This window comes from Anoplophora glabripennis, unplaced genomic scaffold (assembly GCF_000390285.2).
Source record: "Anoplophora glabripennis isolate ALB-LARVAE unplaced genomic scaffold, Agla_2.0 scaffold182, whole genome shotgun sequence".
Lineage (NCBI taxonomy): Eukaryota > Metazoa > Arthropoda > Insecta > Coleoptera > Cerambycidae > Anoplophora > Anoplophora glabripennis.
The window spans coordinates 633,638-660,462 of record NW_019416287.1 but is presented as its reverse complement, the minus strand read 5'-3'; the positions used below and the strand labels follow the sequence as shown (position 1 = coordinate 660,462).

The 26,825-nt window shown below is 30.1% G+C and overlaps 3 protein-coding genes across 5 annotated transcripts; 1 reads left to right on the top strand and 2 right to left on the bottom strand.

The window, feature by feature from the left end:
• Positions 1–378: 378 nt before the first annotated feature.
• On the bottom strand, positions 379–2,502 carry LOC108910968 (ATPase inhibitor mai-2, mitochondrial). Its single transcript, XM_018715757.1, has 3 exons — positions 2,344–2,502; positions 2,141–2,282; positions 379–632 (listed from the first exon to the last, which is right to left on the bottom strand). Exons 1-3 carry the CDS (start codon positions 2,382–2,384, stop codon positions 498–500), a joined length of 318 nt encoding a protein of 105 aa, XP_018571273.1. The 5' UTR covers positions 2,385–2,502; the 3' UTR covers positions 379–497.
• A 1,047-nt stretch (positions 2,503–3,549) lies between these two features.
• LOC108910990 (BTB/POZ domain-containing protein 7) lies at positions 3,550–14,391 on the top strand. Of its 2 annotated transcripts, XM_018715795.1 has the most exons (7): positions 3,550–3,875; positions 4,335–4,577; positions 8,822–9,637; positions 9,685–9,982; positions 12,323–12,506; positions 12,563–12,966; positions 13,018–13,725. In XM_018715795.1, exons 2-7 carry the CDS (start codon positions 4,372–4,374, stop codon positions 13,723–13,725), a joined length of 2,616 nt encoding a protein of 871 aa, XP_018571311.1. In that variant the 5' UTR covers positions 3,550–3,875; positions 4,335–4,371. The 2 variants fall into 2 exon arrangements, with proteins under 2 accessions (XP_018571311.1, XP_018571312.1); XM_018715796.1 differs by lacking the exon at positions 3,550–3,875 and having other exon boundaries at positions 4,372–4,577; positions 13,018–14,391.
• Positions 14,392–22,623: 8,232 nt separating this feature from the next.
• On the bottom strand, positions 22,624–26,729 carry LOC108910974. Of its 2 annotated transcripts, none has more exons than XM_018715763.1 (4): positions 26,494–26,729; positions 25,883–26,071; positions 24,779–24,820; positions 22,624–24,032 (listed from the first exon to the last, which is right to left on the bottom strand). In XM_018715763.1, exons 1-4 carry the CDS (start codon positions 26,516–26,518, stop codon positions 23,206–23,208), a joined length of 1,083 nt encoding a protein of 360 aa, XP_018571279.1. In that variant the 5' UTR covers positions 26,519–26,729; the 3' UTR covers positions 22,624–23,205. The 2 variants fall into 2 exon arrangements, with proteins under 2 accessions (XP_018571279.1, XP_018571280.1); XM_018715764.1 differs by having other exon boundaries at positions 22,624–24,029.
• Positions 26,730–26,825: the final 96 nt, after the last annotated feature.

The window sequence follows — 26,825 nt, the reverse complement described above, 5'->3', positions numbered from 1 at the left end:
TAATTTTGTTTGGATTGTCGAAAACTGACGACTTATTTTAGCATTTTCAAAAACTTACCTGTATTCAATGCAATACTTTGTTTTCTGAAAACTGCAGTTGCACGCAGTTAATAAAAATGCTTAATAGGCTGTTCAAGATGGGCAGACTATATTAAATTTGCTACACACACTTTTTAATTGGTGGTAGTACTTAATTTTTAATTACACCATTACAGATCTTACAACTGACCTGAGTCACCTGAGGAACACAAAATAATCTGAATATAGTGTATTGCAGAAAGTGTAACCAAATGGAATAGTAATTTTGTATTTACTTTTCTTGCAAGACACTATTGAAAGTGATGATGAATTGTCATATTTTAGAAGACAACAACAGAAATTGATCTACATTTTATTAAGAATTTAAGTATTACACATCTTAAGTTGCAGTACTATTATAGAACATATAAAGCAAACCATATCATAACAACTATAAACAACAATGAAAAACTATCAAGTTATTCACTTTTTTCAATATTTTGTACTCTGTTCTTGTGACGGTCGATGGCTTCCTGATGTCTCTTAATTTGTTCCTCGTGAAAGCTAATTTCATCATGAAGCTCAGTTTTTAACTTGCTCAGTTGTTCCCTTTGCTAAAACAGTGACCATTATTAATTGAAATCTATAAGTAAAATGTTGGACATTTTCTTGTGATAATTTGAATCAGGATAAATATGAATTAGTTAAATTAAAATTACATACTTTTGCTGTCTTACAGTATCCAGTCATAATTTAACAAATATCTCAGATTATGATCAGGAAGTGATTGATAATCATATTTATCAGCTGACTATATATTACAATGGACAATGGACTTTAAAGGTACTACATCGGTTACTTATAAAACTTATGCATATAATATTTCTTTCTATTTATTTGAATATTTTGCCAACTGCAAAAATAAATTTGAAACAATTTTTTAGTTAACTAGCCATAAGTATGTTTTTTATATTTATTTTCACGTGGCAAAATACCCAAATAAACAGAAAACGAAGACAAAAATTATGCAAAATAATTAAAAAATAATATATTAATTCAAAGGTTGCTTCTAAAATTTATTTTTTTCCTATTTTGAAATCTCACAATGAGAATTAAATAAAAAAAGCATTAGTTAATGTTTTCAAAATGTCTACAATTTTTGTCTAAAATTATCAAATGTGGTAAAATACCCAATAAAAAAAGGAAACCAAGAAATATATGAAAATTAACAGAAACACTAATAGAAAAAATATATAATTTAAAAAATGGAAGTTACATTTTTTACAATATCATGTTATTTTGAAATTTTTAATTTTGTGTAGAATTTAATAAAATTGTACTGTATGTATTGTTCTAATTTAAGAGCAACATTTCCACATATCTTGTATATGATATTTGCATTATATTAAAAAATGTACTTTGCATATTACTACTTTTTTATATTAAATTGGCGTCAATTTTCAGTTAAGTAAAAATTGTCATATATTCACATATTCACTAGAACAATCAAAATGTCTATAATATTTTTAAAACTACTGATTCATAACAAAGCTACATCAAACTGATTTATACTTAATTTAATTTTAAAGAATTGTACTAATTTACCTATATGTGGTTAAACATATAAGTTTATTAAAAAAGTTTCACCCTAACTTTATGTTAACTTAGCCCTTATCTCTGCCATAAGAAGTTAAAAATTCAGATTTCAGTATGTTGCTTTACAAAAATCCTATTATCTTAGTACTAAAGAAGTCTTTATATCTCATCTTGAAAGTTCATATCTTTCAATTTCTTAGAAAGTCCACAAGTATACATTCACTAAACTCCGTCATTAGATGAGTAAATTCTTAAGATAGAGTTGACCAAATTTTTATAAACAAGGTAAAAATTATAATATTAAGACAAATATTCTTAGAATTGGGGTAAAGTTATGGCTAAAACCAAGATCTTTTTATAGATTCATCTTTAAACTTAATTCCAGCAAAATCTAATTTAGACGAGTTATTGGTGACCTAGTTTAGATTAGAAGTCTGATTAGTTAACCGAGTTTTATTCGGAACTGGACGTATCAAGAAATCCACCAGCAACTAATGCAGTTTACTAATATTTTTTCTGTTCTAACCTTTTTGTAGAAATACTCTTCTTCTCTGGCTGCCTCTTGTTTTCCGAAAGCTCCACCAGCCTCTCTTATAGAACCGCCACCACCACCACCTTTACCTGCACCACTGCCCAAATCACCTAATTGGGACATTAAGCGTGCACCGCTAAATATAAAAAAAAATAAATTACGTAATTAATGCCGGTCATAGTGACAAAGGTACATACCTAATTAAATGAATCCTACATAACTTCGTTGAGAAGTTCATATTTTCGAGTGAATTACGTTTGTTAAAATTAGTAAGACACAGCAAACAATACCTTCTTTCTTACGTCGACAACGACAAGAGAAATCAATGGAACTACAGGCCAACCACCTCTCAAAAGTCAAAATTAAGTCGAAGATTTTTTCTAGATTACTAGATTTGTAATCAAATGTCAAGTTCTGAAGTACAGAGCACAGCACATCACAATCGCAGAATACCAATCCAATGGCTGCGTTAAGCAACGCTTCAATTCCTTCAGTTTTCAGTGGCAGGAATGTGTTCACTTAACCTATCATTAGACCTGAAAGTTGAAAGGTTTTACTCGTTGAATGATTGGTGTGTTATCTCCCCCCCTGCCCGCTAACCTTTTCTGTTTCAGAGACAGCCAGGATCAAGAAACGAAGACAACGACACACACACACATACACACCCCCCATACCCTTCTTTCCCCTCCCCACCCGCGCTGGGCTAAGGGCCAACTTAGCAAAGCGCATAGCCGCACTACCCTACCCAACCATACCTCACATAAACATGACACTACCCCCGGGGTTTACACAGACGAGCCGGCGAAGCAAGAAGAGCGCCAGAAGAAAGGGCCCTAGCCGGCGGGGCCCAGCCAGGACAAAAGGAGGTCCCACAAAGCGCCTACACCGGCCGCATTTGCGGTCGGGGTAGACGACGGATGGGGCCCACCTACGAAGGCTGTCCAGGCCTACACGAGATGAGGCAGGATAAAGAGGGATAATCCCCCTCGATCCCAAATCATTGAGGCCAATTTCTAGCCATGGAATAATGGCGTATCTCTGTTGTGTGGAGGTAAAATTTTTTTATGTGGGTAACTTAATTCTTATCAAGTGTGTGAATTTTGACAAAATAGAATATTCAAATTTGTTTGCACATTTTATTAATGTTTAATACATCACTAAACTTAACCTAAAAACCTGGACTACAAAAAATATAAATAAAAAGTAATAAAATCAGGCTAAAAGATTTCTACAAAAGCGTTAACCTACCACTACGACCACGACGGCGACGGTCAGTTAGAAGCGTAGCTTAAACGCGGCCTAATGTGTATACACCACTCCTTAACCACGAAGTTTTGCTACCACTGAACTTGAGTAATAGAACAATCAGCATTGACAGAAACGAGAAACGAAATACCTGAAAAGTTTGATGTGTTGAGCTGAGTGTTCGCTATGTTTTTTGCACAATATTTATTAAGTAGAATATGTTAGATTTGAAAGTGTTCTTTAAAATATTTATATTTGAAAATGTAGTTACTTGTCAAAGCTTGAAAACATAAGAAGATTTTATTGTTACTGTTTTTAAGAAGCATTTAATTGTTTTCCTCAAGTTTTCTATGTGATGTGACGATATAAACATGGCTGCTGCTACTGCAATAATCCTAGAATCTAGTTAGTAAGCTATAAATGGATGTTGATGTACCCAAACAAGTTATCATTTTACAAGTCACTATGATAATTCGACGCCCAGGTAAACTTATTTTTATAACTTTACAAATATATGTGTATAATTATGGTTGTTTACATCACTAAATGTTAATGTCACTACTTTCTATTATCTGTATAGGTTTTTATTATACGAGATTTAATTGAAGATAAAATGAGAAAGAGATCCTTGAGAATTCAATTACAACTATTAATTAGGAAAAACTATAAAGAAACATATTTTTCTGGATGATATATGTAAATCAGAAAGTTGATTGACTGAATAATTTTTCAAATATGTTGAAGTTGAACCTTTTTGTTTTGTTTAATAATCAGTGTATTATTTAGGTATTCTGTTTATGAAAGATAGCAGTCAAAGAAATCAGTTTATTAATGAACACAAGTTTTTTTAAATATTCAGTGATTAAACGTACTTTTGAAATAAAATGAATAGTTTTCTATTCACTTTTCATTCTTTAATCCTAATAATTGGTATTGTTTATAGGCTGTGTCTGCATGTCAGGCTTTAGTCTGGGTAAGCTATGAACTTATTTAGCTGTCTATTTCCATGTGCACTACAGCACAGTTGGCGGAGTGGTGAAAACCAGCAGTGTATGTCTGAAAGACTAACACACAGAATGGGAGTGAATGCATCTACATCTCCTGGGAATGATCCCACAATGGTACCTGCTAACTTAGGCAATGATTCCTCAGTTACTGGTTATAGAGATACAATAGGAGTTGTCAGGTTTGTGATTAACTAATAAAATTCAGACCAATGCAAATAAGTTTGCATTTGAGATAGTTCCGTTCACGAATGCGCACTGGAATGACAAGCTTGGACCACGGTAGTCGCTATCTCAAATTGTCACGCCTATGTCTTATTCCATCTAGTTCCGTCCGAGTCAGAAACGCAAACTTATTTGTGTCGGACTGTATAAATTTTGTTTAAATTTTTATTCTATTTTTCACCAGTGTGTTTATAATTGTTACTCCAATTGTTGTTGAATCTATTAATGAACGGTACATTAGCCATTCTAATTAACATAAGTCTGCGATTTCAACCTCATTTTAGGATTATAGAACAAAATATAGGTAATTTTTCTTTCAAGACTGGTTTTATTTTGTATTTGCTTACGGATTAAAGTTATTACCATAGAAGACAAAAATTTACTTCACCAAGCAAAGATGACAAAACTGACAACTATATTAGTTCAAATCTGTCCAAATCAGGACCATACTTTGGTTTTATTATGCGAAAAAAAATAAAATTTAAAATAGAACTTATAAACACTACTGAAGAATATGCATTTTAATTAGTGTTGCTTTCATATGAATGTTGCAAAGAACAATTGGATTTTTGTAGAATATTGTCATTGTATGTTGACACATATGAGTATGAGCATAAAAATTTATAAGATATGACTGACAACGCTTGAAATTTTGGTTAACCACAATTTATAATAGCATATTCTAAATTATTGTTTATAATGGATTACAATCTTCTGTATTAAATAACAATGTAACAAATCTACGACAATTCAAGTACACAGTGAATTTTGTCTCTAAAACTATTCACCTACAGCTCTTAGTGAAAGTATAAAAAACATACTTTAAAACCCATTTCCACATATATTCTAAATAAGTTTTAACTTTGGAAACAGCCAATTGACACTCATTGAAAAACATCGGGTATTGTTTATTCTTTAGGGATCCGTTCATAAGTTCATGCCTTGGGTAGGAATGATGTGGAATGAAGTAAGATTTTATTGTTTTTCAATATAATCTCTCTTAGCTCTGAAATATTTATCCATTTTTCTATAAGTTTTTCAAGTCATAATAATAGACGAAAGATTTACTTGTGAAATGATTTACAGTTACTCATTTCAAAATTTCATTACCGAGAAACTGTCTTTCACGAAGAGCTTTCTTCAAATCTCTAAATAGAAAATAATTGTTGGGTGCCAAATCCGGATCAATATGGAGGATGACCTCTTTCATTGAAGCCACATTTTATAGTGGCAGTCTGACAAAAAATGTTTTATCACAAAATAATGTTTGTACACAAAATTCATGTAATTAATTTAGAAATATACAATAGGTTTTTGAGGTATTGTAAAGTTTTTGAAGTAATTGAATATAATATAGCTTCCACAAGAAGTGGAGGCGATATTGAACACGCGTTTAACCATAATCTAGCATGTTTTTTATTGCGTTCGCAAGTTCAAAGGCAATTTTCAGAAAAATATGACCAAATGAAACGAAGACCTCTTTGTGTAAAAATATTGGTAGAATCCTATTAAAAAAATTGAAAAATAATGAAAATCTGACAGAAAAAATTACCATCATTAGCACCATAAGTTTTCCCTTGAAAAACTAATGTGTCCACCAATTAAGTTTCTTAGTTTTTTAAATATGTATTTTACTTACTAAAAAAAAGATTGTATTAGCTGTTTCAAAGGGTTGTAAGTTTGTATGAATTCTTATGGAAGGTGTGTTTATAGAAACTCTTTCCTTATCCTTAGTATTTCAACTCGACAACTCATCTTTACAAACCTTTTACTTTAGGACATCCTGTATGTATGTGTACATATACAAGGGTGTTTCTAAAATATTGTTCCAAACTGTAACAAGAATATTTTAAGGGCCCAAAAATATGAAAGAGTTGCAGGGTGATAAAAGTGAACTTTTAAAAACACAATTTTAGAATACCTTAAAAGTGGCTGGTCAAATCCAAATGAAACTCAGCATAGATGTGCAGATTCCAAAAATCAAAAGTGCCATGGATAGCTTTTCAACTTTATTGATAGATTATACCTATCACAATAAGAAAAAAACTGACAAGAATATTGGTACTAGAATGTGTTATCTTCCAGATACGAGTATATTTTTATTTTTATCTTCAATTTTCCTATTTTTTTAAATTTTAATCGGTACAACGTTTCCACAAAATTTGTATGTAATCCGTGACACTTTTGACATTTTGAATTTTTATCGTGAAAGATCACAGATAAAAACGTTTATTGTTTTTTATTTTATTATAATAATATTATTCTGTATCTCCACTACTTACATAGGAAAAGCTACTCCTTAATGAGATATTGCAATTGAAAATTTAAAGATTTGTGCCAAATTTCACTTGGATGACCAGCTACTCTGAAATAATAAGAAAATAAAATGACGTTTCCTATCTCCTGTTTCAATTTGGCATCATCTTTCAGAAACATCCTGTACATATATTTATTATTGCGTAATTGTCATCAATTATTCACAATAGCTGATCGCTTGGTATCAATGCCTTTTTTCTGAGGAGACAATGCATTTAAAATGTCACTACGTTTAATTAAACTTTGGTTTCTGTTTATCATATATGTACATATGTACATATAACAATTTTCCAATAATAATAAAGTTACAGTAGAACCTTGATCATTTGGACATATGCTAATCTGGGAATAATTTTGATTACATTCTATTAACATAAATATTTTAAAAAATGCTCTGAATTTTAGAGTTTATTGTGGATTACAGAATTTAAATCTTTAGATATTAGTGTGTCTAAATTGATGTAGAAATGATTGGAGTCTCTTTATTTTACTGAGTCCATAGTTTAGTTCTTATTTGTAGTTTATAGTCAACATGTTGAGCACATTGAATAAACATAAAATACTATTTTAATATTAGATAAAAAATAGATAGATATTATAAAAATGTTAGATAATAATTGCTACTTTTATGAAATTGGGTGGTCAGTAATGTATATAAGCGTATTTATATATAACTATATTTTTTTAAACTGTCAACTATTATCATCAATAGTCCGAAATATTCACTAATCCAAATTGGTTTGGAACAATATATTGCGGATTATTGAATGTTTTTCGTGACCTTGTAACGGTAACAGCTATAATGAGATTTTTTTCTAAAATGTTGATATTTTATCTTACAGACTATTTTTACGTAGAATGCAGCACCATAGTTAATTTTTTATTAGTATAATTTATCAGTTTTCAACTTGTAAGTGCAATTTTATTTTTTAAATGGTTGGTCATAGCCTAGTTACGAAGAGGGCATTTTTTCCAAAGAGGGCCTTTCCAAAAATATGTACTTTGTCAAATTATCTCCAAAAATAAAAAAATAAGGCCTAAAAGAATATACTACTAAATATAATAATTTGTTGTCATTATTGTATATAGCGGGGTGTGGAGAAAAACAAATTCATTTAGATGGTGATGTAATAGAAACTTATTTAAAAATTGAGTGTTATTTTTCTTTGACATAGAACATAAATATCACCTATTTATTTAATTGAAAGTAAAACAAGAACATTATACTTATACAACGAATTATTAAATTTTTACAGATGTTTAAAAAAGACTAAAGTTTTCTCAAGAAAAAATCTTACATTAAAAAAAAACTATACAAAATATACACTTCATATATAAAGAAATAATATACATAATACCTGTAAATTCTCTTCTGTGTTATATCTTTACGAGATGAAATGTTCAATCGTTGACCTCAAAAGAGAAAAGTTTTACCTCTGTTTCCTCTGAAAGGAAAAAATTTGGATATTAAAATAAGCATTTCATTTGGAAAAAAATAATCTGTGTTGGCCATGTACTCAAAGATTGAGGCCATGAAAGTAACATATATATTTAGTCAAGGCCAACTATCTCCTTTTTTAAATTTTGGAAAAGAAACGGGATAATTTTATTATTTGTTGATATAAATGTGACGAACTAAATATTTTGGGATGCAAAAAAATCTGTAAGATAAAGTATCTACTTTTCAGGAAAAATCCAGTTGCAGCTGCTACAATGGTTCTTTGAAATATCAAAATTTACATTTTTAGTTATAATTCAAAAACAAATAAACCTGTTTTAACAACCACTTTCTGTCTTTACTAATTGAGATACACTTGCATGATATTGAAAATGTAATGCACTGTACAATTATTATGTATTGAAACTAAAACTGATTATTTTATAGAGAAAGAAAGAAGAAAGTTACTGGTTTTGCCACTTTAAAGAAGAAATTCATCAGAAGAAGACGTTCTTCGAAAGCTTGTGATCATGGGCGAATGCTCCGCGAACTGGTGGCTGATTGGAGTCCTCTGGAAGTAGCTGCTTTATTAGAAGAATATGAAGCCTTAGCGGCTTTGAAAGACTTATGTGTTCAGGCAGAATTGGCAAGACCACCTGCTGCAACTTTCAAACAAGATCTCTCTGCATTATATGATTTTAAATACTGTACAGATGCGGATTTAGTTTATCGAGGTGCCTGTTTTCCCATTCATAGAGCACTTCTTTCTGCTAGGTGTCCTTACTTTCGTGATCTGTTAGCAGGATGTCCCGGATATGGCGCTCGTATCTGTTTGGAGTTAAGAACGGCTACTGTCGATGTTCAATTGTTCTCTGCCTTGTTAAGATATTTATATACTGGTGATATTTGCCCACATAATACCAATATTGATATGAATTTGTTACGAAGACTGAGGGAGGAATTTGGCACCCCCAATGCCCTGGAAGCCGATTTAAGATATTTACTTGAGACTGGTGACTATGCCGATGCGGCATTAGTGTTTACATCAGATGGTTCAGATTGCCAACGCCCCGATTCTGGAAGCTCCGAGTACGGATTTAGACCTAAATTAGAATTACCCTGTCACAAAGCAATACTTTCGGCAAGGTCCCCTTTTTTTAGAAACTTATTACAGAGGAGGTCTAAAAGTGGAGAAGACCATACCGAAAGGGCTCTACATATCCCTACTAGGATTGTTCTGGATGAAACTGTTATACCCAAGAGGTAATATTTAAAATATCCTTTATTTTTTAATAATAATTTTTTTTAAGGTATGCTAGAGTCCTTCTTCATGCTATATATTTAGACCAAGTAGATCTGTCCCTAATTTCTCGTGGTGGTTGTGGTGGTGGCTTAGGTGAAGCTCAAGCTTTGGCTCACACAGGCCGAGCTAGGCCATCTCCTCTTGAAGAAGCCATGGAACTGTACCAAATAGGTCGCTTCTTGGAATTGGATATTTTGTCTCAAGGTTGTGAAGACCTCATACTGGAGTGGCTGTCACTGGATACATTGCCAGTAGTGTTACAATGGGCGAGACAGCCACATGGGTCTGCTTGGGTCCACCGACAGGTAACTTGTTATTAGAATTTGGCATTTGCTTGCAAAGTCGGTGGCGTCACTATGAAATCTAAACACAAGTTAGTTGTGTTAAATATATTAAAATAATCATATTACTATATCATTTTGTTGCAAGTGAAAGATAATCCTTAGTGTATCTGTATCATTAAAATGGTTGGTGCAGTGGTTTGCCTTATACAGGTTGTCCCGTTCATGTTTTAAAAAAACTTGTGTGCAAGTTCCTCATGGGAAAATAATAGGGATAGTTCATGTAACGTTTTTTTCTTAGACGCCCTGTTTTCGAGGTACAGTGTGTTGAAGTTGTCACTTTCCAAATGGTTTTACTTAATTATCTTTAAATAGGCTAAAAATAAAATTGTCAAAATTTCTACACAAGTAAACATCAACTGTGCGTTAAGAATAATGTGCAAACGGTTTCTTTCTGAAGAGCAGTGTCGCCGATACAGGTAATTGAAGGGGTACAATCGAAAAAAAATATGTTAAAAGTCAAAATTTATTACATTTCTAAACGATTCGGTAAACTTTAAAGCATACTGCAAAAAAAAAGGTATACTTGTCGAAATTCGGTAGCATGTACCATTTTCGAGAAAAATGAAATAGCATTTTTTTTGCTCACATAAAGCGGCACAAGTACATTAAGAGAATATTAATTTGAAAGGACTTTACCATTGAATGAGCTGAAGACATTTAGCTACCAACAGTAGCATTTAAGACAAATTTCAATTTCTTATGTATCACATGAAACAGTTAAATTGTAAAATATTTTATTAACTAAAAAAAAAAATTAAAATTATTTATTAATTACGTTGTAAACTAACATTTAAAAAAGTAAATCAAAATTAGTGCTGGGAATCATATTCGAATAATTCGAATAATTTCACTTCCACATTTTTTATTGGGTTTTGTTAATGTTTGTTGCCTGTTATCAGTTTTTTTGATAAGTGGTACAGGTTTTGAGTAAAAAAATTAAGTTCAGGACCCCATACGCGCACATAGTCTTTTTTCAAATATCTGATTTAGCACATCCAATATCTAGTAGCTTCTCATTTCAACGTCTTACAATAAGACGAGGACAATAAAAAATATTCGTTTAGAAGAAGCCTCAACAGTCAAAATATCGTGTCAAATTTCAGTTCTTAATTTCAAAAGGAGTCGTAACGTAATTAAAACAGGGGCGCTTAAATAAAAAAATTTTATATCAAGGAGTCCTTTTAAAATCGTTTAACTAATCAACCCTGAAATTTTTTGCACATAATTTGGGATCACCCTCGAATAATTCGAATGTTTGACTACATATCACCTAATTTCGAGCATTATTTGTATTATTCAAATAATGTAAATATTCGAATAATTCAAATAATTTGTATATTCGAATAATTCTAATAATTTGAATATTTGGATAATTCGAATATTGTAATAAGTTTATTTATTATTTAAAAAATGTCCCAACCCTAATCAAAATAAACAGATTATGGTAATTAATTATCTATTAATAACTAATTTTAGATTTTCTAAACTACTACACTACCATTACTAAAATAAACAATTGTTGAATGGACTGAATTGATGGACATGAATGCTAAAAAAAAGTGAAAAAACAGAAAAATATTAGGAAACAGACTCGCAGACATACAGAACAAAACAGCTGCACAATTAAATGTGCATACTCGAAATGCTACAGTAGATACTGAAATTGTCCCGCATTTCCTTTGATGCAACTTCATTTTTCTCGAAAATGGTACATGCTACCGAATTTCGAAAAGTATACCTTTTTTTTGTAGTATGCTTTAGAGTTTACAGAACCGTTTTCAAATGTAATAAATTTTGTCATTTTACATTTTTTTTTTTCGATTGTACCCCTCTAATTACCTGTATCGGCGACACTGCTTTTCAGAAAGAAACCGTTTGCACATTATTCTTAACGCACAGTTGATGTTTACTCGTGTACAAATTTTGACATTTTTATCTTTAGCCGATTTAAAGATAATTACGGAAAACCATTTGGAATGTAACAACTGCAACACACTGTATCTCGAAAACGGGGCGTCTAAGAAAAAAAACTTTACATGAACTACTCCTATTATTTTTCCATGAGGAAATTGCACACAAGTTTTTTTGAAACATGAACGGGACACCCTGTATATGTGCATTTATCAGTGAAAGTGCAACATACCCACATAAATCAGGAAACTGTTTTATTAATAGACGAGACATTTTAAAATTTTCTTAGACATAGTGGCACATATGAATGAACCTCGGTCCACGATACAAACTCTATTTCTGTTGTGTTATTCTATTAGCTCGAACATCACATATGACATAATATTGTAGGCCTTACATTTCCTTCGAGAAGAGTTTCAACCTGTCTCACAGTCATCAGTTTTGCATCAGTTGGACAAAGTTCATCTTATCGAGGTTCTTAGAAGTCCTTTTTTGCAAGCGAGTGAGCTAGAAGTTTTACATGCTGTACTTAAATGGGGTGAAAATGAATTAGTACGAAGAATGGAAGATAGGGGTAGGTATTACACTGAAAGTAAAAATGTCCGTTTATGCATTGTCTTATGATTGTAGAACCTAATATTGTTAGTCACACAGCGCATTCGGTTGCAAGAAAAGGAATTAAGAAAAGAGATTTAAGTGATGTAGAACTTAGAGAGATATTGTCCGACTTATTACCTCTCGTTAGAATGGATCATGTGTTGCCTCCAAATAGTGAAATTTTGAATCACGCAATTCGTCGAGGATTAGTAAGTACTCCTCCAAGTCATATGATTGGAGGAGACAGGGAAAATCTCCGCGTAAATGCCTGGATACGTGGTGGTAAAAATAACGGATTATTTATACAACCAAGACTGTTCATGCCATATTATGATGAAGTAAAAGTTTTGGTAGAGGACCAACTTGTTCAAGAAGTAGAAATTATGAGGATGCGTAGGGCCCGCTATATGCAAGACATTCCTGATACCCTGTATATGGTAAATTTAGTGTCATCGATTGGTCAAGGTATTAAAAGTTTTTTTTTACAGGTAGAAGAAAAACCTCGACCTCATGGGGCTGCTGGCGTTGATGTTCTAGCATCGGTACTACCTGTGCCAGATCCGGCTGTTATGACGGCAATGCTGAAAAGGGAGCAAAAGCTACGCCAATCTCCAAGCTGTCAACGTGCTCTTAACATGCCTTTATCTTCAAGACATGAAATCAACCGCCAGATTAGACTGCGTGTAGTCCGAGAATTTAATTTGCCAGATCCAGTAGCTGATATGTTAGAGAACTGCTTTTGCATTCCCGATCAGTGTGACACCGATTCTCTTCAAATATCGCCTAATAAAGTTGTCGTCGGTTCATCGCACAGCTGTTACAGTAAAAATGTTAGTTCCCAAAGGGCTGGATATTCACAGCGACAAGAATTACCTGCAATAGTACCAGACGGAGATTTTCGTTTCTCCACAGAACCAGAAAGTAGTTCGTGCAGTGACGGCCATCTTTCAGATATTATGCCCGACGTGGCCATGGCTACTGCTACCATAGGACAGATACAGTTACAAGAGCAACAAGAAATGGAGCTGGACTTGGGAGATGGTAATCCTCGCATTCACAGCTCGTTAGGTGGAACTCAACTAATACCTTCCTTGCAACATCCTCTGTCTTATCGGCGGTATCAACCTTCAACTTATCCCCACTTAAGATCTGATTCTCAGTCTCAGTATAATCCACCCATGCCCAGGTTTCTATAGTTTTAAGATTTTTTTTTAACTCTGCTTATATTATTGTATATAAAGCTTTTTACCCTTACAAATTTTTTTCTGGCATATTATGAAAATACATGAAAACTTTAATTGCATGTACATATTAATCCAATCGATGGTCACTGTCTTTCACTTCCGTTTTTTTTTTTACTAATTTTATTTAATGTTGGAGATTAAATGATAGATTAAGAAGCATTCAGGTGTAGGTAGTTATATTGCCATTTTGTGTGATCATCCACAAATTCTTTCGTTTCAGTAGTTTGGCCCCCATGAAATAGTCCTAGAAAAATCTCGTATGGGAAAAAAGAGCACAATTAAAAAATATGTATTATTATTGTTAGTTTTTTTTCTAAAATGTTAATGACGTGAAGTGTGTTATTGTGATGCATATTTTTTATTTGTCCGATACTTTTCCCAGGTCGCAAAATATTCAAATAAACAGAAAAAAACTAAAACTTTGTTACAAATAAATAACTTTAGACAGTAGCTTATCCACAAATTTCCTAAAATGAATTATCATTTCTTTATATCCACTAGCCTTAAAATTGCTGAATATTGTCAAATAGAATGCCATATGGCAGATCCTTGAAAAACATTTATTTATTTTTCGTCCTATTATAGGAGATATGTTTTTTTTTAGCTTATCACATTTCAAAACTTGATATATTTTTTTAGTAATGCTATAATTTTAAGAAATATGATTTTTTTAAAATTGTTTTTATGTGTTATCAGTTTTTAGTTACAAAAATTTTCTGTGGGACACTGTCATTTTAAATTGTTTTTTTTTTAATATTTCAATGCAATAGAAGTTGAAAATAATATTTGGAGGTTGTGAGGAAAAATATTGAATATTGCATTAGTTGTGGATGTGGAAGTGAATGTAGTAGTAACTTACAGCTGCACCTGAAAGATTGACTCTGCTAGATTAAGAACTAATGATCCTTTACAGATTCATACTTCTGAATAATGCAAACTGTGTAATTGTTTGCACCTTTCCCAATTGATTCGATTAGGACAATATAGTCCAACCAAATTACACTTGGAGAAAAAAAAAATTGTTACCTGGATTTTTATAAGTGGAAATGGTAAAAGGGTTTATAATAAACCTAAAAAAAAAAATAAATGCGTGAGCATGGGTGGCGGAGGGTTAATTTGAGGGGTTGTAAAGTTGTGAAACATTGTATCATTGGGATTTCTGGCAAAAGTTGACGTCAAACAAAAAAGTATCCAATACCATATATTTCATTCAAAAATCTACAAATTTTGTAGAGGTCACTTTTTAAAATAACAAAATTTCCGAGAAAAATCTGAAAAACAGGTTTTTTTCTGATTTTTCGTTTTTTATTTCTCATTTCCGCAAAAATTACTTAATTTCGACGAAACTTTGTGAAAGAATACCTTTCTGTGTTAAATAACCTCAAATTTTTTTAGACAAAAAAATCAAGAAGTTTAAGAAATATTCATTTTTTTCAGTCTGAAACACTTGTTTCAAAGAAGAATTCTACTTAGGAAAATCATCGTACAGAGTTCTGCCGGTGATCATTTTTTTCATTTTGACATATGCTTTTTGATGAAATAAAAAAAAATGTAATCACAGTTCAAAAATGTTCTCAAAAATGCAAAAAAATAAAAAATGACGCAACAAAGAATTTTTTAGTAATTGTTGATAAATAATTTGTTTAAATAAAAAAAATTAAAAACTGAAAACACCATTCAATTCTATGAAAAAAAATACAAAAAAAGTGTCATTGTTTGACCCAAAACTTTATTTTTGTACAGTATTGCTATAAACATACAAGTCGAATTACAAATGCACAAATGATAAATTATCTCCGGATGATGTGAGATTTCAGCAATACTAATTAACTACAAGTCTACTGCTGACGCAAAACCCGAAATTTTGCAGAATTGTTTTATTTCTTTTCTGGCTTTATTTGAAAACGAATTTTAAAATTAATTGCATATTTTCATTGCCACTTTTTTCGCTTTATCCAATGGCGTCAATATTTTTGCAATCCGACGTTTCGTCTTCAAGGGGCCATCATCAGGTTAATTTTTTTTAAATACATCACTATTTTTATAGGAAAAATTTTAAATGATAGCTAAAAACTTTTTTATTACAATAGTAATATCATCTAATTCAGAATTACAAATGACTAGATTTGATCATAAAAATAGCAGTGACATATTTAAAAAAATTAATCTGATGGCCTCTCAAAGATGAAACGTCGGATTGCGAAAATCTTAACGCCATTGTATAGAGCGAAAAAAGTGGCATTAAAGCTTTCTAAACGGCATATTGTTAGATATAAAAAAACAACTTTTTCTAATCTGAACTACCCTGTATCTCTTACCGTTTCCTAGATCCTAATGCTATCCCATCCTTATTTTGAACACACTGTATATCAAAATTAAAAAAAATAAGTACACATCAATCCTACGCAAAAAATTATTATTTATTTTATTTATTCACTATTTGACATGTTTATAGCAATACTACAAAAATAAAGTTTTGGGTCAACCAATGAGACAGTTTTTTTTGTATTTTTTTTGTTTAGAATTGAATGGTGTAATTAGTTTTTGACTTTTTTTTAAATTTAAACAAATTACCAACAATTACTGAATAATTCAATGTTACAAGTCATTTTTTATTTTTTTGCATTTTTGAGCACGTTTTTGAAGTGTGATTACAGATTTTTTTATTTCAACAAAATGTATATGTCAAAATGAAAAAATAATTACCGGCAGAACTCTGTACGATTACTTTCCTCAGTAGAATTTTTCTTTGAAAAAAAGTGTTTCAGACCGAAAAAAATTAATTTAACGGAAACTTCTTGATTTTTTATCTAAAAAAAATTTGCGGTTATTTAAGACACAGAAAGGTATACTTTCACCAAGTTTCGTCAAAATTAAATTATTTTTGCGGAAATTATAAATAAAAAACAAAATTTGTAGATTTTTGCATGAAATACAACTATGGTATTGGATACTTTTTTGTTTGACGTCAACTTTTGCCAGAAATCCCAATGATACAATGTTTCACAACTTTACAACCCCTCAAATTAACCCTCCGCCACCCATGCTCACGTATTAATTTTTTTTTCGTTTATTATAGGCCCCTTTACCATTTCCACTTATAAAAGTCCAGGTAACAATTTTCTTTTTTTTTCCCTCCAAATGAGTTATTTCGATGGGTCTAATAACTTTGGATTCTTCATTTATATTACATATATTTTCATATTATTTTAGGAAAATTTGCCAGGGTATATTATCGGTAATAATGTACATCTGTGATTTTCTGTGAAAAGACCATTTCTAGTTTTAATTATTTATTGGATGATCAATGATGAGTGAGTGTCAACGGGTGTTAAACAACTTTTGTAAGAGGTGGTCACCTGTACAAAATGATATATTCAGTATAGATGTACCTGTGCGTATATTGTTCTTAGATGTCGCTGTGTTGTTGTTACTTGTAAATACATACTTAAAAAGTATATTAAAAAATTAAAGTACAACCCAGTGTACTTAATGATTTTCAGCAATTTAATTTTAAGAGGTTCATTGAATAAATATCTTACCATAATATATGTATTTATGTATATATATGGTGCTTCAAATTAAGTTGATTCTTTTGCTAATTTCTTTATTAGTACATGCTAAACAAAAAAATAAATCACATTTGTGATTGCATGTGCTTTTTAGTGGAGCACCATGTATATTGTCATATTGGAACTGAATGTTTTTTCAGGATTGCAGCGATATATTTGATGGATCTCATGATAAGGGAGATATGGCTATTAGAACATGCCATAAGAGTAATGTATTAGAAAGGTAGTCAGTAGCCGAACCACCAACCGATCTCTCTCGTCTCTAACACATTACATGCTTAATGACCTTATCTTTCTTATTGGAGATAGACCAATCATACCTTATACCAGTGTAATCTTAAAAAAAACATTAAAGTATAACATAATATATAGGGCGTTCCATTTAAAAATCTCGTAAATATGATTTTCAGTTGTTTTTCCATTTAGTTTAGGAACAAATAATTTGATAATTTACCCGATATCTAATCTCCAATAATGAAGTTAGCAATAATGCCGACTTTGAAACACCCTATATATAGGATGTTTCTAAAATATGATGCCAAACTGAAACAGGAAAAGAAAATTTAAGCCACTTTGTGATGGACCCATACAGTGCATGTACAGCACTGATTCAGTATGCCAATTTAGTATGTCGACCATACATTTCAACTGTTCCTCTCTCTGTGGTGTGGTACCATTTCTGCTTGTTTTTGGCATACGGTTTCATGCCATATTTCTAAGGGGTAGACTGTATTTACTGAGGGGAATTCGTTTTTAGTACTTTTCTGGTAAAACATACAGTTCTATCAAGGGCTCACTAGATATAGCATCACCAGCAAATGTTGTACCGCTATTGTATAGTTAGTGCATCAACCCAGTGGTCTAAACCAGATGGCTATAGGCTCGAAAGTACAAAAGATACAGAGTGATAAAAGTGCGCTGTCAAAACATATCTTTTTAAATGGCTCCAAAATGACATAAAATCGAAATGAAATTCAACATAGAAGCTTTATACAAACTGATGCAATAATCTCGAAGGGGATAGTTTCTTCTGTAACGCCAAAGCAGAGATGCAGCAAACAATCGGGAGGATCTTTATTTAAAAAAATAATTTGACATTTTTGGAGAAATATATACTTTTGAAATAGTATCTTAAATGTCTCAAATACTCTTGGTCGATAGTAATTTGCATAGTTTTTGAAAAAATTGTTAATAAATACATATACACATTTTAATAATGCTAAAATACTGTAAATTGCTTTCAAATTTGGTTAATAAAGTAAATATAACGAGAAAGAAACTAATCATTCTCTCCCAAAGACAACAATCCATGGTATTTTTGAATTTGGGCTTATACATTGTCAATTTTTTCAAAAAAGGTATTCATCGATAATAAAAAAAAACTACTCGTGAGATTATTGTAACCTGTGCCATTTTTACCTCAGGTTATTTAAAAATATTTTTTGCAGGGCACGTTTACGATTTTCTGTGTATTGTTTCAGCTTGAAATTATATTTTAGAAATACCCTGAATGTATATATACATAATGCCAAAACACGTTTTTTCTTTATCTGTTTACAATTTTGTTTATGTAAATAAAGAATATTGAGGAAAAAACGTGCTTGTAAGGTACTGTATATAGTTCTCTTGTAAATATTGTTTTATACTTATTTTTATGTTTATTTATTAGTTTTATAATTTTTGAAAGGAATCAAATATTTTTTTCTCTATTGCATCCTTTGAAGTTATTTGTGAAAGAGAGACAAGCAAAATTATATGTTATTTTAACATTAGATAATTTCAGCGAAGCAATGTCAAGTTTCATATACATAAATTTTTTCATTTTCATTTCCAAATGTTTACGAACATCTGTTAGCCTGTCTGCAACAATTTCAATTCCCACATATATGTAAAATTAAAGTGTTAGTAATAAATATTATTTAAATTATATTATTAATGCTAATGCACATGTATTTATCTTTATGTAAAATATAAAATGTTAAATTTTCATCTAAAATTTCCATATTCCTTGTTTTACCTTCGTTAATTAATTAATGTCCTTTCCTCTCTATTATGTTAATCGCTCACCAGATTTTAAGATCAAATTAGTGGAAACTACTTAAAATACAGCGTTTTATCCTATTACGTTCATATTTTTTGTATACTGCCAAATTTATATTGCCATGACGATGTTTCCAGTAAGGACTGTTGCATATATTAATTATTTGAAATTTAACATTGCTTGTATGAAGTTATTGATAGCATTTAGAAGAAACAAGTTGTTTATTTAATGTGTAATTATTTGACTTTTTTATCTTTCTTTGGCGGTATTTAATATCAAAGTTTTAATTTTAAAATCTTCAAAATAATTTTATAACAGGTGATTTGACTAATTGCCTTCGATAAAAATTTTGTTAGCTAATGGGTCTGATAGATGCAATCAGTATAATTTAAATATACTTATTTTAATATTTATTACAGAAAAATCTAAAAGCGATACAGTACATTTTTTTTGTAAATAGTGATTTGCAAAATAAGTTATCATTAAATATAAACAGTAGAACTACTTCATTGACTGTTTCTTTTGTAAATTATATTGGGTTGGTTTATATTGATCTGTGATTATTTTCAAAACATGTAATGTATAAAGGTGTAATCTGGTTGATGTTTTAAAATAATTTTTATCAGCAACTAACTAAATTTATGTTGATGTACTCTTGTTATCTAATATGAGGTTGTATTTCAACCAAATTATGTTATTACAAAAGTGATGTATGCAAATAGTTAATATACAGATAATCTAAAGTAAGATACGTTAAGAAACATAGTATTTTTTAGTATCCACTTCCATCAATAATTGCAAATAGAACTTTTATGTTGTTATATGAAGCTGTTAATGATTTTTTGAGATATGTCACAGTTGATTTGCAGTTTACCTGAATATAAAACATTGGTTTGGTAGGATAATAGAAACATAACTTTTACGTTTAAAAAAATTCTCTTTTTCTAAATAAAAAAAAATTGTCCTTAAAATGTTAGGATATTTATCTTTAATCTATCGATGCTAAGATTCATATATTTTTATTTTTTTCAGTGAGATTTCTGCCCAGGCAAAAGTAAATCTATGAAAAAGTAAGCCCTGATCAACTCCTCAGTAAGGGCTTTATGTACAATGTGTTAAAAACTGGGGCACTTAAATTTTTTTAAGGTGTCTGATATGTGTTTTTTTATACCAGTGTAGAAATTATTAAAATTCATAAAAATAATGGTGTCAAACTTTTTTCCAAATTTGTTATACTTATTACTAATAACAAACTATACAAATAAAAAAAAAATTCACAAAAATTCTAAAGCTCTAAAGTGCTCAAATGATCCTTATAGGCAAGAAAATTGATTATATTTTTAATTGCAGTTTTAAAAAAATTTTACTGCTTCATTTTAAAGATTAATCCGAGATAAAATGCATTTAATGTTAGGAGTGTTAAAAACAGTAACTTTAAAATGTTTTAAGTGATGCTGACTAAGGCTACGTTTTTTTGAAAAATCGTTTCTAAAAAAATCGGCACAATTGGATCATCAAGTACATTTTTATATTACATATAAAAAATTTATTTGAACTGAAAAAAGATTGTAGGGTGTTCTGGTTCCTAATGGACCACATCTAAATTGTCCCCAAGAAAATAAAACTACATATAGGGTGTTTCAAATTTGATGAGATAAACGTTGCTGTATCAAAAACTGTGAGAGAAAGATGATTAAATTGGAATAAAGTTGCATAATATGGTATGTGATAATTTTAATAAGTACTGGTTAGTTTGAGAGGTTTTTTGAAAAAAGGACCTAAAAAGGTAAAGGTCATGAAGCTTACCAGCAATTAGGCCATACTTGACTATTTTTGCCTGCTAACTCACAAACATCCATGGGTACGACAGGAAAATTCCTTCGAATTTTCAGTCGTCAGGCCTTGGCCACTTTGGCTACCGCCGCGTCCAAAAAAACCTAAATTTTTAGATTTCCATTTTTTACTTCCAGGTTTATTTGAGAAGCTAGTTGAAAACAGAAAACACGTTTTTAGCATTTTGGTTCCTCTAATCAAATGTGAGATGAGATTGTTAATGTAATATTCGGTATTTCTTAATATTTATGCGCCATTGTATCAAATGTTACCGTTTGCTGACGTTTCAGACTGAAAAACTTGTCAACACCATCTTTTTTCTACAAGGATGTTGATAATATTTTTTTTCCCAAGAACTCTGAATTTAGAAAAGAATATAGCTATATTTTGCTTACATTAGTATAAATTTTGCGCAGTAACAATATATTTTTTTCTATCTACTGTAGCTTTTATTTTGAATATGAAATTATAAAAAAAATTGTAATGTCAAAAAATATTTAATTACCAAATTCCTCGTAAAGAATTATTCTGGTTGACGTATTTATATATTTTCAGCAAATAACAAATCTTGATGAAATTATAATTTACGTTGAAATAAAAGCTACGAAATTATTGCAGAACTTAAAGACAAAAATACATTTGAAGAGTTCTCAAGATAGTACAATTCCTCAATAAATTTGAAGTTGATGCAAGATTCGATCTTTTATGTTTGTGCCTATATCTAACTTGATTACAATTTACATATTTACAGATTAATTATTGAAACAAATGGTATTAGGGTTTAAAATAAGTCATTCTGAAACTGAGATTTCCCTACTCCTCGGTTCAGAGTAGCCATTCACTCAAGAGTCGAAGAATTGAAGTCCTGACATGGCTCTAATGGTTAAAGTTTAAAGTAAAGGTAAAACTTCATAAGGTAAGGAAAGGATGGCTACACTAGGACTTTAATTAAATCTCCCAAGAATTTTATTCTGCTTACCCCTTAAGGTAAAATATTACGAACATTGTTAAGTTGCAGTACGCCCAATCTTCTTTATATGCATCTCCAAAGAGAGTATATTATACAAATATATCAAAACATCTAGAACTTCAAATTTTATATAATTTTTTTTATATGGGTGATTTTTACTAAAGTATGATGATACCACAAGTGCTATACTCATTTCCCTATTTAATATGGATTATATCTCATCATTTTTTGTACTAGTTATTTTTGTATGGATATATAGATTTTAACGAAGTTTTTTTTCTACAGTGCGGTGCTCACCCCTCAGCCTGTTGGCAGTCTGCTGTTTGAGAGAAATCATTTTCAATTATATGAAACATGAACATTTATTACTGTAAAAAATACATAATTTATTTTTATAAATAAGTTGATACATAAAGTGAAATTACTTGAGGATAAAGTTTGAAAATTCTAATAAAAAAAATATTTTTAAAGAAACAGAATTTTAATGCTTTGTCTAGTTCAATATTGTCGAATATACAGAATAGTGTGATACTCATAATTAGAACGACAAACTTTATCATTAGATTGTGTTAAAAAATTTAAAAATTGTTTAATAAACAGGCCCAAATAAGTTTGCCAAGAAGCTACAAGCTCCTTGAAGGTATAATACAAAGGTGTTTACTTTTTTATTTTTAACAAGATGGGCAAGTCCCTAATTGTGTCTCCTGAGTAGGGGCCCTTAGGAAGCAATTTTGGACCTGTACTTGGAACATTTTTATTTTTTTTATACTATTTTTTAAATAAATTTTCTTAATAACTGCCAATAAGTTCTATTACAAATTTTAAGAATTACAGAAGTGCATATAAATACAGAACAATTTACAATTGACGAACAAATTTAAATATAAAAATAAACTTTTAAACTGATTAATATCATATATCGCATGCTATATCTATAATATATTTTACATTACTTGGTTTAAACAATGGTACAAATTTAGTAAAAGCAATTTGAAAAGCTATAAATTTGTCACTAGTCAGCAATTTTGTGGGAACCATTCATCTGTTTGTGTTGCTTTATCAACAAATGTTTTATTAATTCTATTTATAAAACTGCTACTCTCATATTTCAAATTTTCCTTACATTCTCCCATATATTCTATAGCCAAATGTCTTATTGGAGGACGACATTTTATTTCAGTCAGTTTGTACCTTTTAACATGAGGTCCATCAAATATATCATCTTCCATAATACGTTTTAAAGGAGTTTTGGAATTAGAGGTTGAACTGGAAAACTCTTGTACTACATTTGCTACAGTTTTAACAATCTTACTCATTGAAGTCCAAAGACTGGCAGAATTTGTGGATGTTTCTGCTAAGATTCCATTTGTATCGTCAGTACTTGAATACTCGACTTTATTTACAGAAGTTTCTTTAAGAATCAGATGTGGTTTAAAACTATCTTGTTGCATTTCAGATGTGCTTTCCTCAGATATAGAAGTATTCAGAGTAGTTAAAGACATATTAGAAGGTAATTCCAATTCGACATTTTGGTTTCTAATTGCTGTTGGCATAACTACATTTACTTGCCTTTTTTTTAACTTTGCAATGCTTGGTGTAGGAAAGTTATTTGTGTCAATAAATGGTTTGCTTCCTTCAATAAAATCTGGTGATGTATTTACAGCACTTATCCATAAAACACTTTCTTCATGTCCAATTTCTGCATTGTTAATCTCTCTTTTCTCCTCAAATTTAATGTCCTTGCTGTCCGTGTATATACTTATTTCGTTTTTGTCACCATGACATGTCAAATTTTCCTGTGGATATTGTTTGGCACTATAAAACACAGCAGAGTTGTTGGCTGCTAAAAAAAAAATTGATGTAAGTAATGTTTATGTAGAGCATCATATTTTCGAGATCAAGTATTCATATAACATTTTACTCAACTTGTTTTTTACCTTTCTATCTACAAAATAATGTAAAGTAATGTTACAGGAAGTTTTGTTACAATCAAAGAAATATATAAAACACAATTAGGAATGTTGCATTTCGGAGATATAAACCAAGTTTGTGTCTGTTCTGTTGTGTTTTGAATCCTCTGTTTTACGATGATATATACAAGTCGTATATTTGCTCTGACAGTTTGCATATTTTGATTTATTAACTGTTGGCCAGTGTATATTTATACTTATTTACTATTAAATTTTCTGAACAGATCTGTAAATTTTTAATGACAATTATATGGTCTGCAAGAAGTCCCGTTTTGACCTCCATGTAATTCTTCCTATGCAGGAAAGATGAAGTAAACAAGTAATAATCTAATAATTTATATAATCTAAAGAGAAGGTACTGCCAAAGAAGTACTATCCACTCGGTAGTTTCTTAAATTTTTCTAATTACCATTTTTTTCTAGATAGAAAAGCAAAAAAGATGAACTGGGTAGAATATTATGTGGATATCACATACAGTAAACTATTCAGTTCATTTTCATTCAAATTTTTAGGTATTTTAAATATTTTCTTTACAAAGGCGAATTAGTTAATAATATATCTTGTTAATATTAGATTACATGCATCTCAAAAAATTAATATGAATTTTTTAAAAAGTTACCTGAACTGGGAGTAACAATAATTTGGCCTTCAAACATATTTTCTGAAATTAGAAACAAATATATAAATAATGTAAATAACTACTTGGAAATTAATTAATTAATTAGTGAAATTAATGAAATTAGTGATTAATTAGTGGAATCTTTTATTTGATGCACCATAATAACAAATTTAAAATATACATGATTTTTTTTAATCTATCCCACAACTTTAAGAGTTTACATGTTCTTTTGGGTCAATTAATAATTGTTGAATAATCCCAGGAATTTTGAAGTTATCGAGTATTTTGAAAATTGGGTAGGTGCATTTAATTCCTAATGTTATTACTTGAAAAAAGTATATTCTACGTTTAATTAAATATGAGCCATTTTTGAATTTTTTGTTCAGAATGTAATTCTAAATATGGTGTTAACCATCAAAAGATCAGAAAGAAATGGCATAGAAATTTTTATGTATTATATTGGTATGCGTGACATTTTTTTTGTGAGGTGAATAGTAAAAAATTTTAAAATGATAACTTTCGAATAATAATAATTATTTTCAACCATTAATTAAGCACATATCACCAAAATGTTTAATGGCATAAAAATTCTGGAATTCTTAATGACAGTGCCCCCCTTTCTCCACCACTGGTTGTTGTTTATTAATCAATTTACTGAATTTTTGCCTTACATAAATTTATTAGTCCAAGTTTTATCTTCGAGATATTTTAATAAACTTCAACATCCTGTATTTTGTAAACCTGTTATTTTAGATCCTTGATCGATTAAGGTTTTTTGAGATAACAACAATCCAAGAAACAACCTCCCAAGTTATGACATAGACATGGATATTAAATGTGTTAAATAATTGTTATTGTCTTTTTATTAGAACTTCACAAAGTGGAATAAGAATATGAGAAAAATTCATATAGTTTAAAATATCAAAATCTTTAAGCTTCGTTACATTTTAAATTATTCAATAAATTTTTTATAGTGCTTACGTACACATTATCATATTGCACACCAATTTACAAATTAAAATGATATTGTTTCATATAGATCGTAGCCTGTATTCTTTTATAATTTTCAAGAAATAAATAAATAAATAAAAATAAAGGACGTACCTATTTCTAATATATCTTCTTTCTTCTCTGCGACAGGTGTTTCACAAAAAGTAACTTTTCTTTTCATTGAAACACAGTCAGTATAATAATTTTTATCTCTGTTAATGTCTAAAAATTCTACTGGTGTTATGGCTTCTTGACTTTTCTCCGGTAAATTAGGTTCCTCTCGTTGCAAGGGAGTACTTGTAGCTAAATTAGAGAACATGGTAGGGTTACTAGAAATCTGTTGCTCTTTAGGAAAATAACATTTGTTTTCATCTTGAGATTGGATAGGTGTATAAGGGCTTTTTTTAAAATTTTGATTTTTATAATCTACTTGACATACACTTTGTTTCAAAAGTTCTTCTAAGGACTCAAAAATTTGTTTACAAAAAATACAATGCAGGGGCCAGTGTTGGTATTTTATATGGTTTATCAAACATTCTGGTGGATCTCTTTGCAAAAATGTTTTTCCATAAAGACAAATGTTGCAATCTACAAATATTTTATGAATGCGAGTTTCATGTTGCTCACGACATTTTTTACAACAAAATACTTTTTTACAGATGCGACAATTATTCTGAAAAAATTTTTGTTTAACACAGTGTTAATACGATTTTATCAACACTTACTTCTTTGTAGCGGTCCATATCCCATATCTACTTAGGCACTGAACGCACAATTTTAAAATACGCGGTTGAATATGTAGTATAATTAATTTTGTTCACTTTCTATATAATCTCTTTATACGTAATATTCTTAAAATTAAATTTTAATATTCAGTTGCTAAGATTTTTGTTAACGTCAAAATATAAATCATTTGTGCCAAATTTTTATGAAATTTTTTGACTAGCGGCCTTCTAACTACAATAGGACAATATTAAAGCATTGCCAGGTTGACTAAAATTTAGATAGTTTTACAGATTTTTTGTTCTATGATCATCCGTGGAAACAAATTTATGAT

Excerpts from the sequence above, each read along its gene's own strand:
- LOC108910968 (XM_018715757.1), bottom strand. The coding sequence starts at position 2,384 with ATGAACTTCTCAACGAAGTTATGTAGGATTCATTTAATTAG. Across the intron at positions 2,283-2,343 it reads TGTAGGATTCATTTAATTAG|CGGTGCACGCTTAATGTCCC; the intron begins GTATGTACCTTT and ends TTTTATATTTAG. Across the intron at positions 633-2,140 it reads AAGAGTATTTCTACAAAAAG|CAAAGGGAACAACTGAGCAA; the intron begins GTTAGAACAGAA and ends TCACTGTTTTAG.
- LOC108910990 (XM_018715796.1), top strand. The coding sequence starts at position 4,372 with ATGAACTTATTTAGCTGTCTATTTCCATGTGCACTACAGCACAGTTGG. Across the intron at positions 12,507-12,562 it reads ACGAAGAATGGAAGATAGGG|AACCTAATATTGTTAGTCAC; the intron begins GTAGGTATTACA and ends TTATGATTGTAG. Across the intron at positions 12,967-13,017 it reads TTCCTGATACCCTGTATATG|GTAGAAGAAAAACCTCGACC; the intron begins GTAAATTTAGTG and ends TTTTTTTTACAG.
- LOC108910974 (XM_018715763.1), bottom strand. The coding sequence starts at position 26,518 with ATGGGATATGGACCGCTACAAAGAA. Across the intron at positions 26,072-26,493 it reads ATATGGACCGCTACAAAGAA|CTACAAGTACTCCCTTGCAA; the intron begins GTAAGTGTTGAT and ends TCTCTAATTTAG. Across the intron at positions 24,033-24,778 it reads TATTGTTACTCCCAGTTCAG|CAGCCAACAACTCTGCTGTG; the intron begins GTAACTTTTTAA and ends TTTTTTTTTTAG.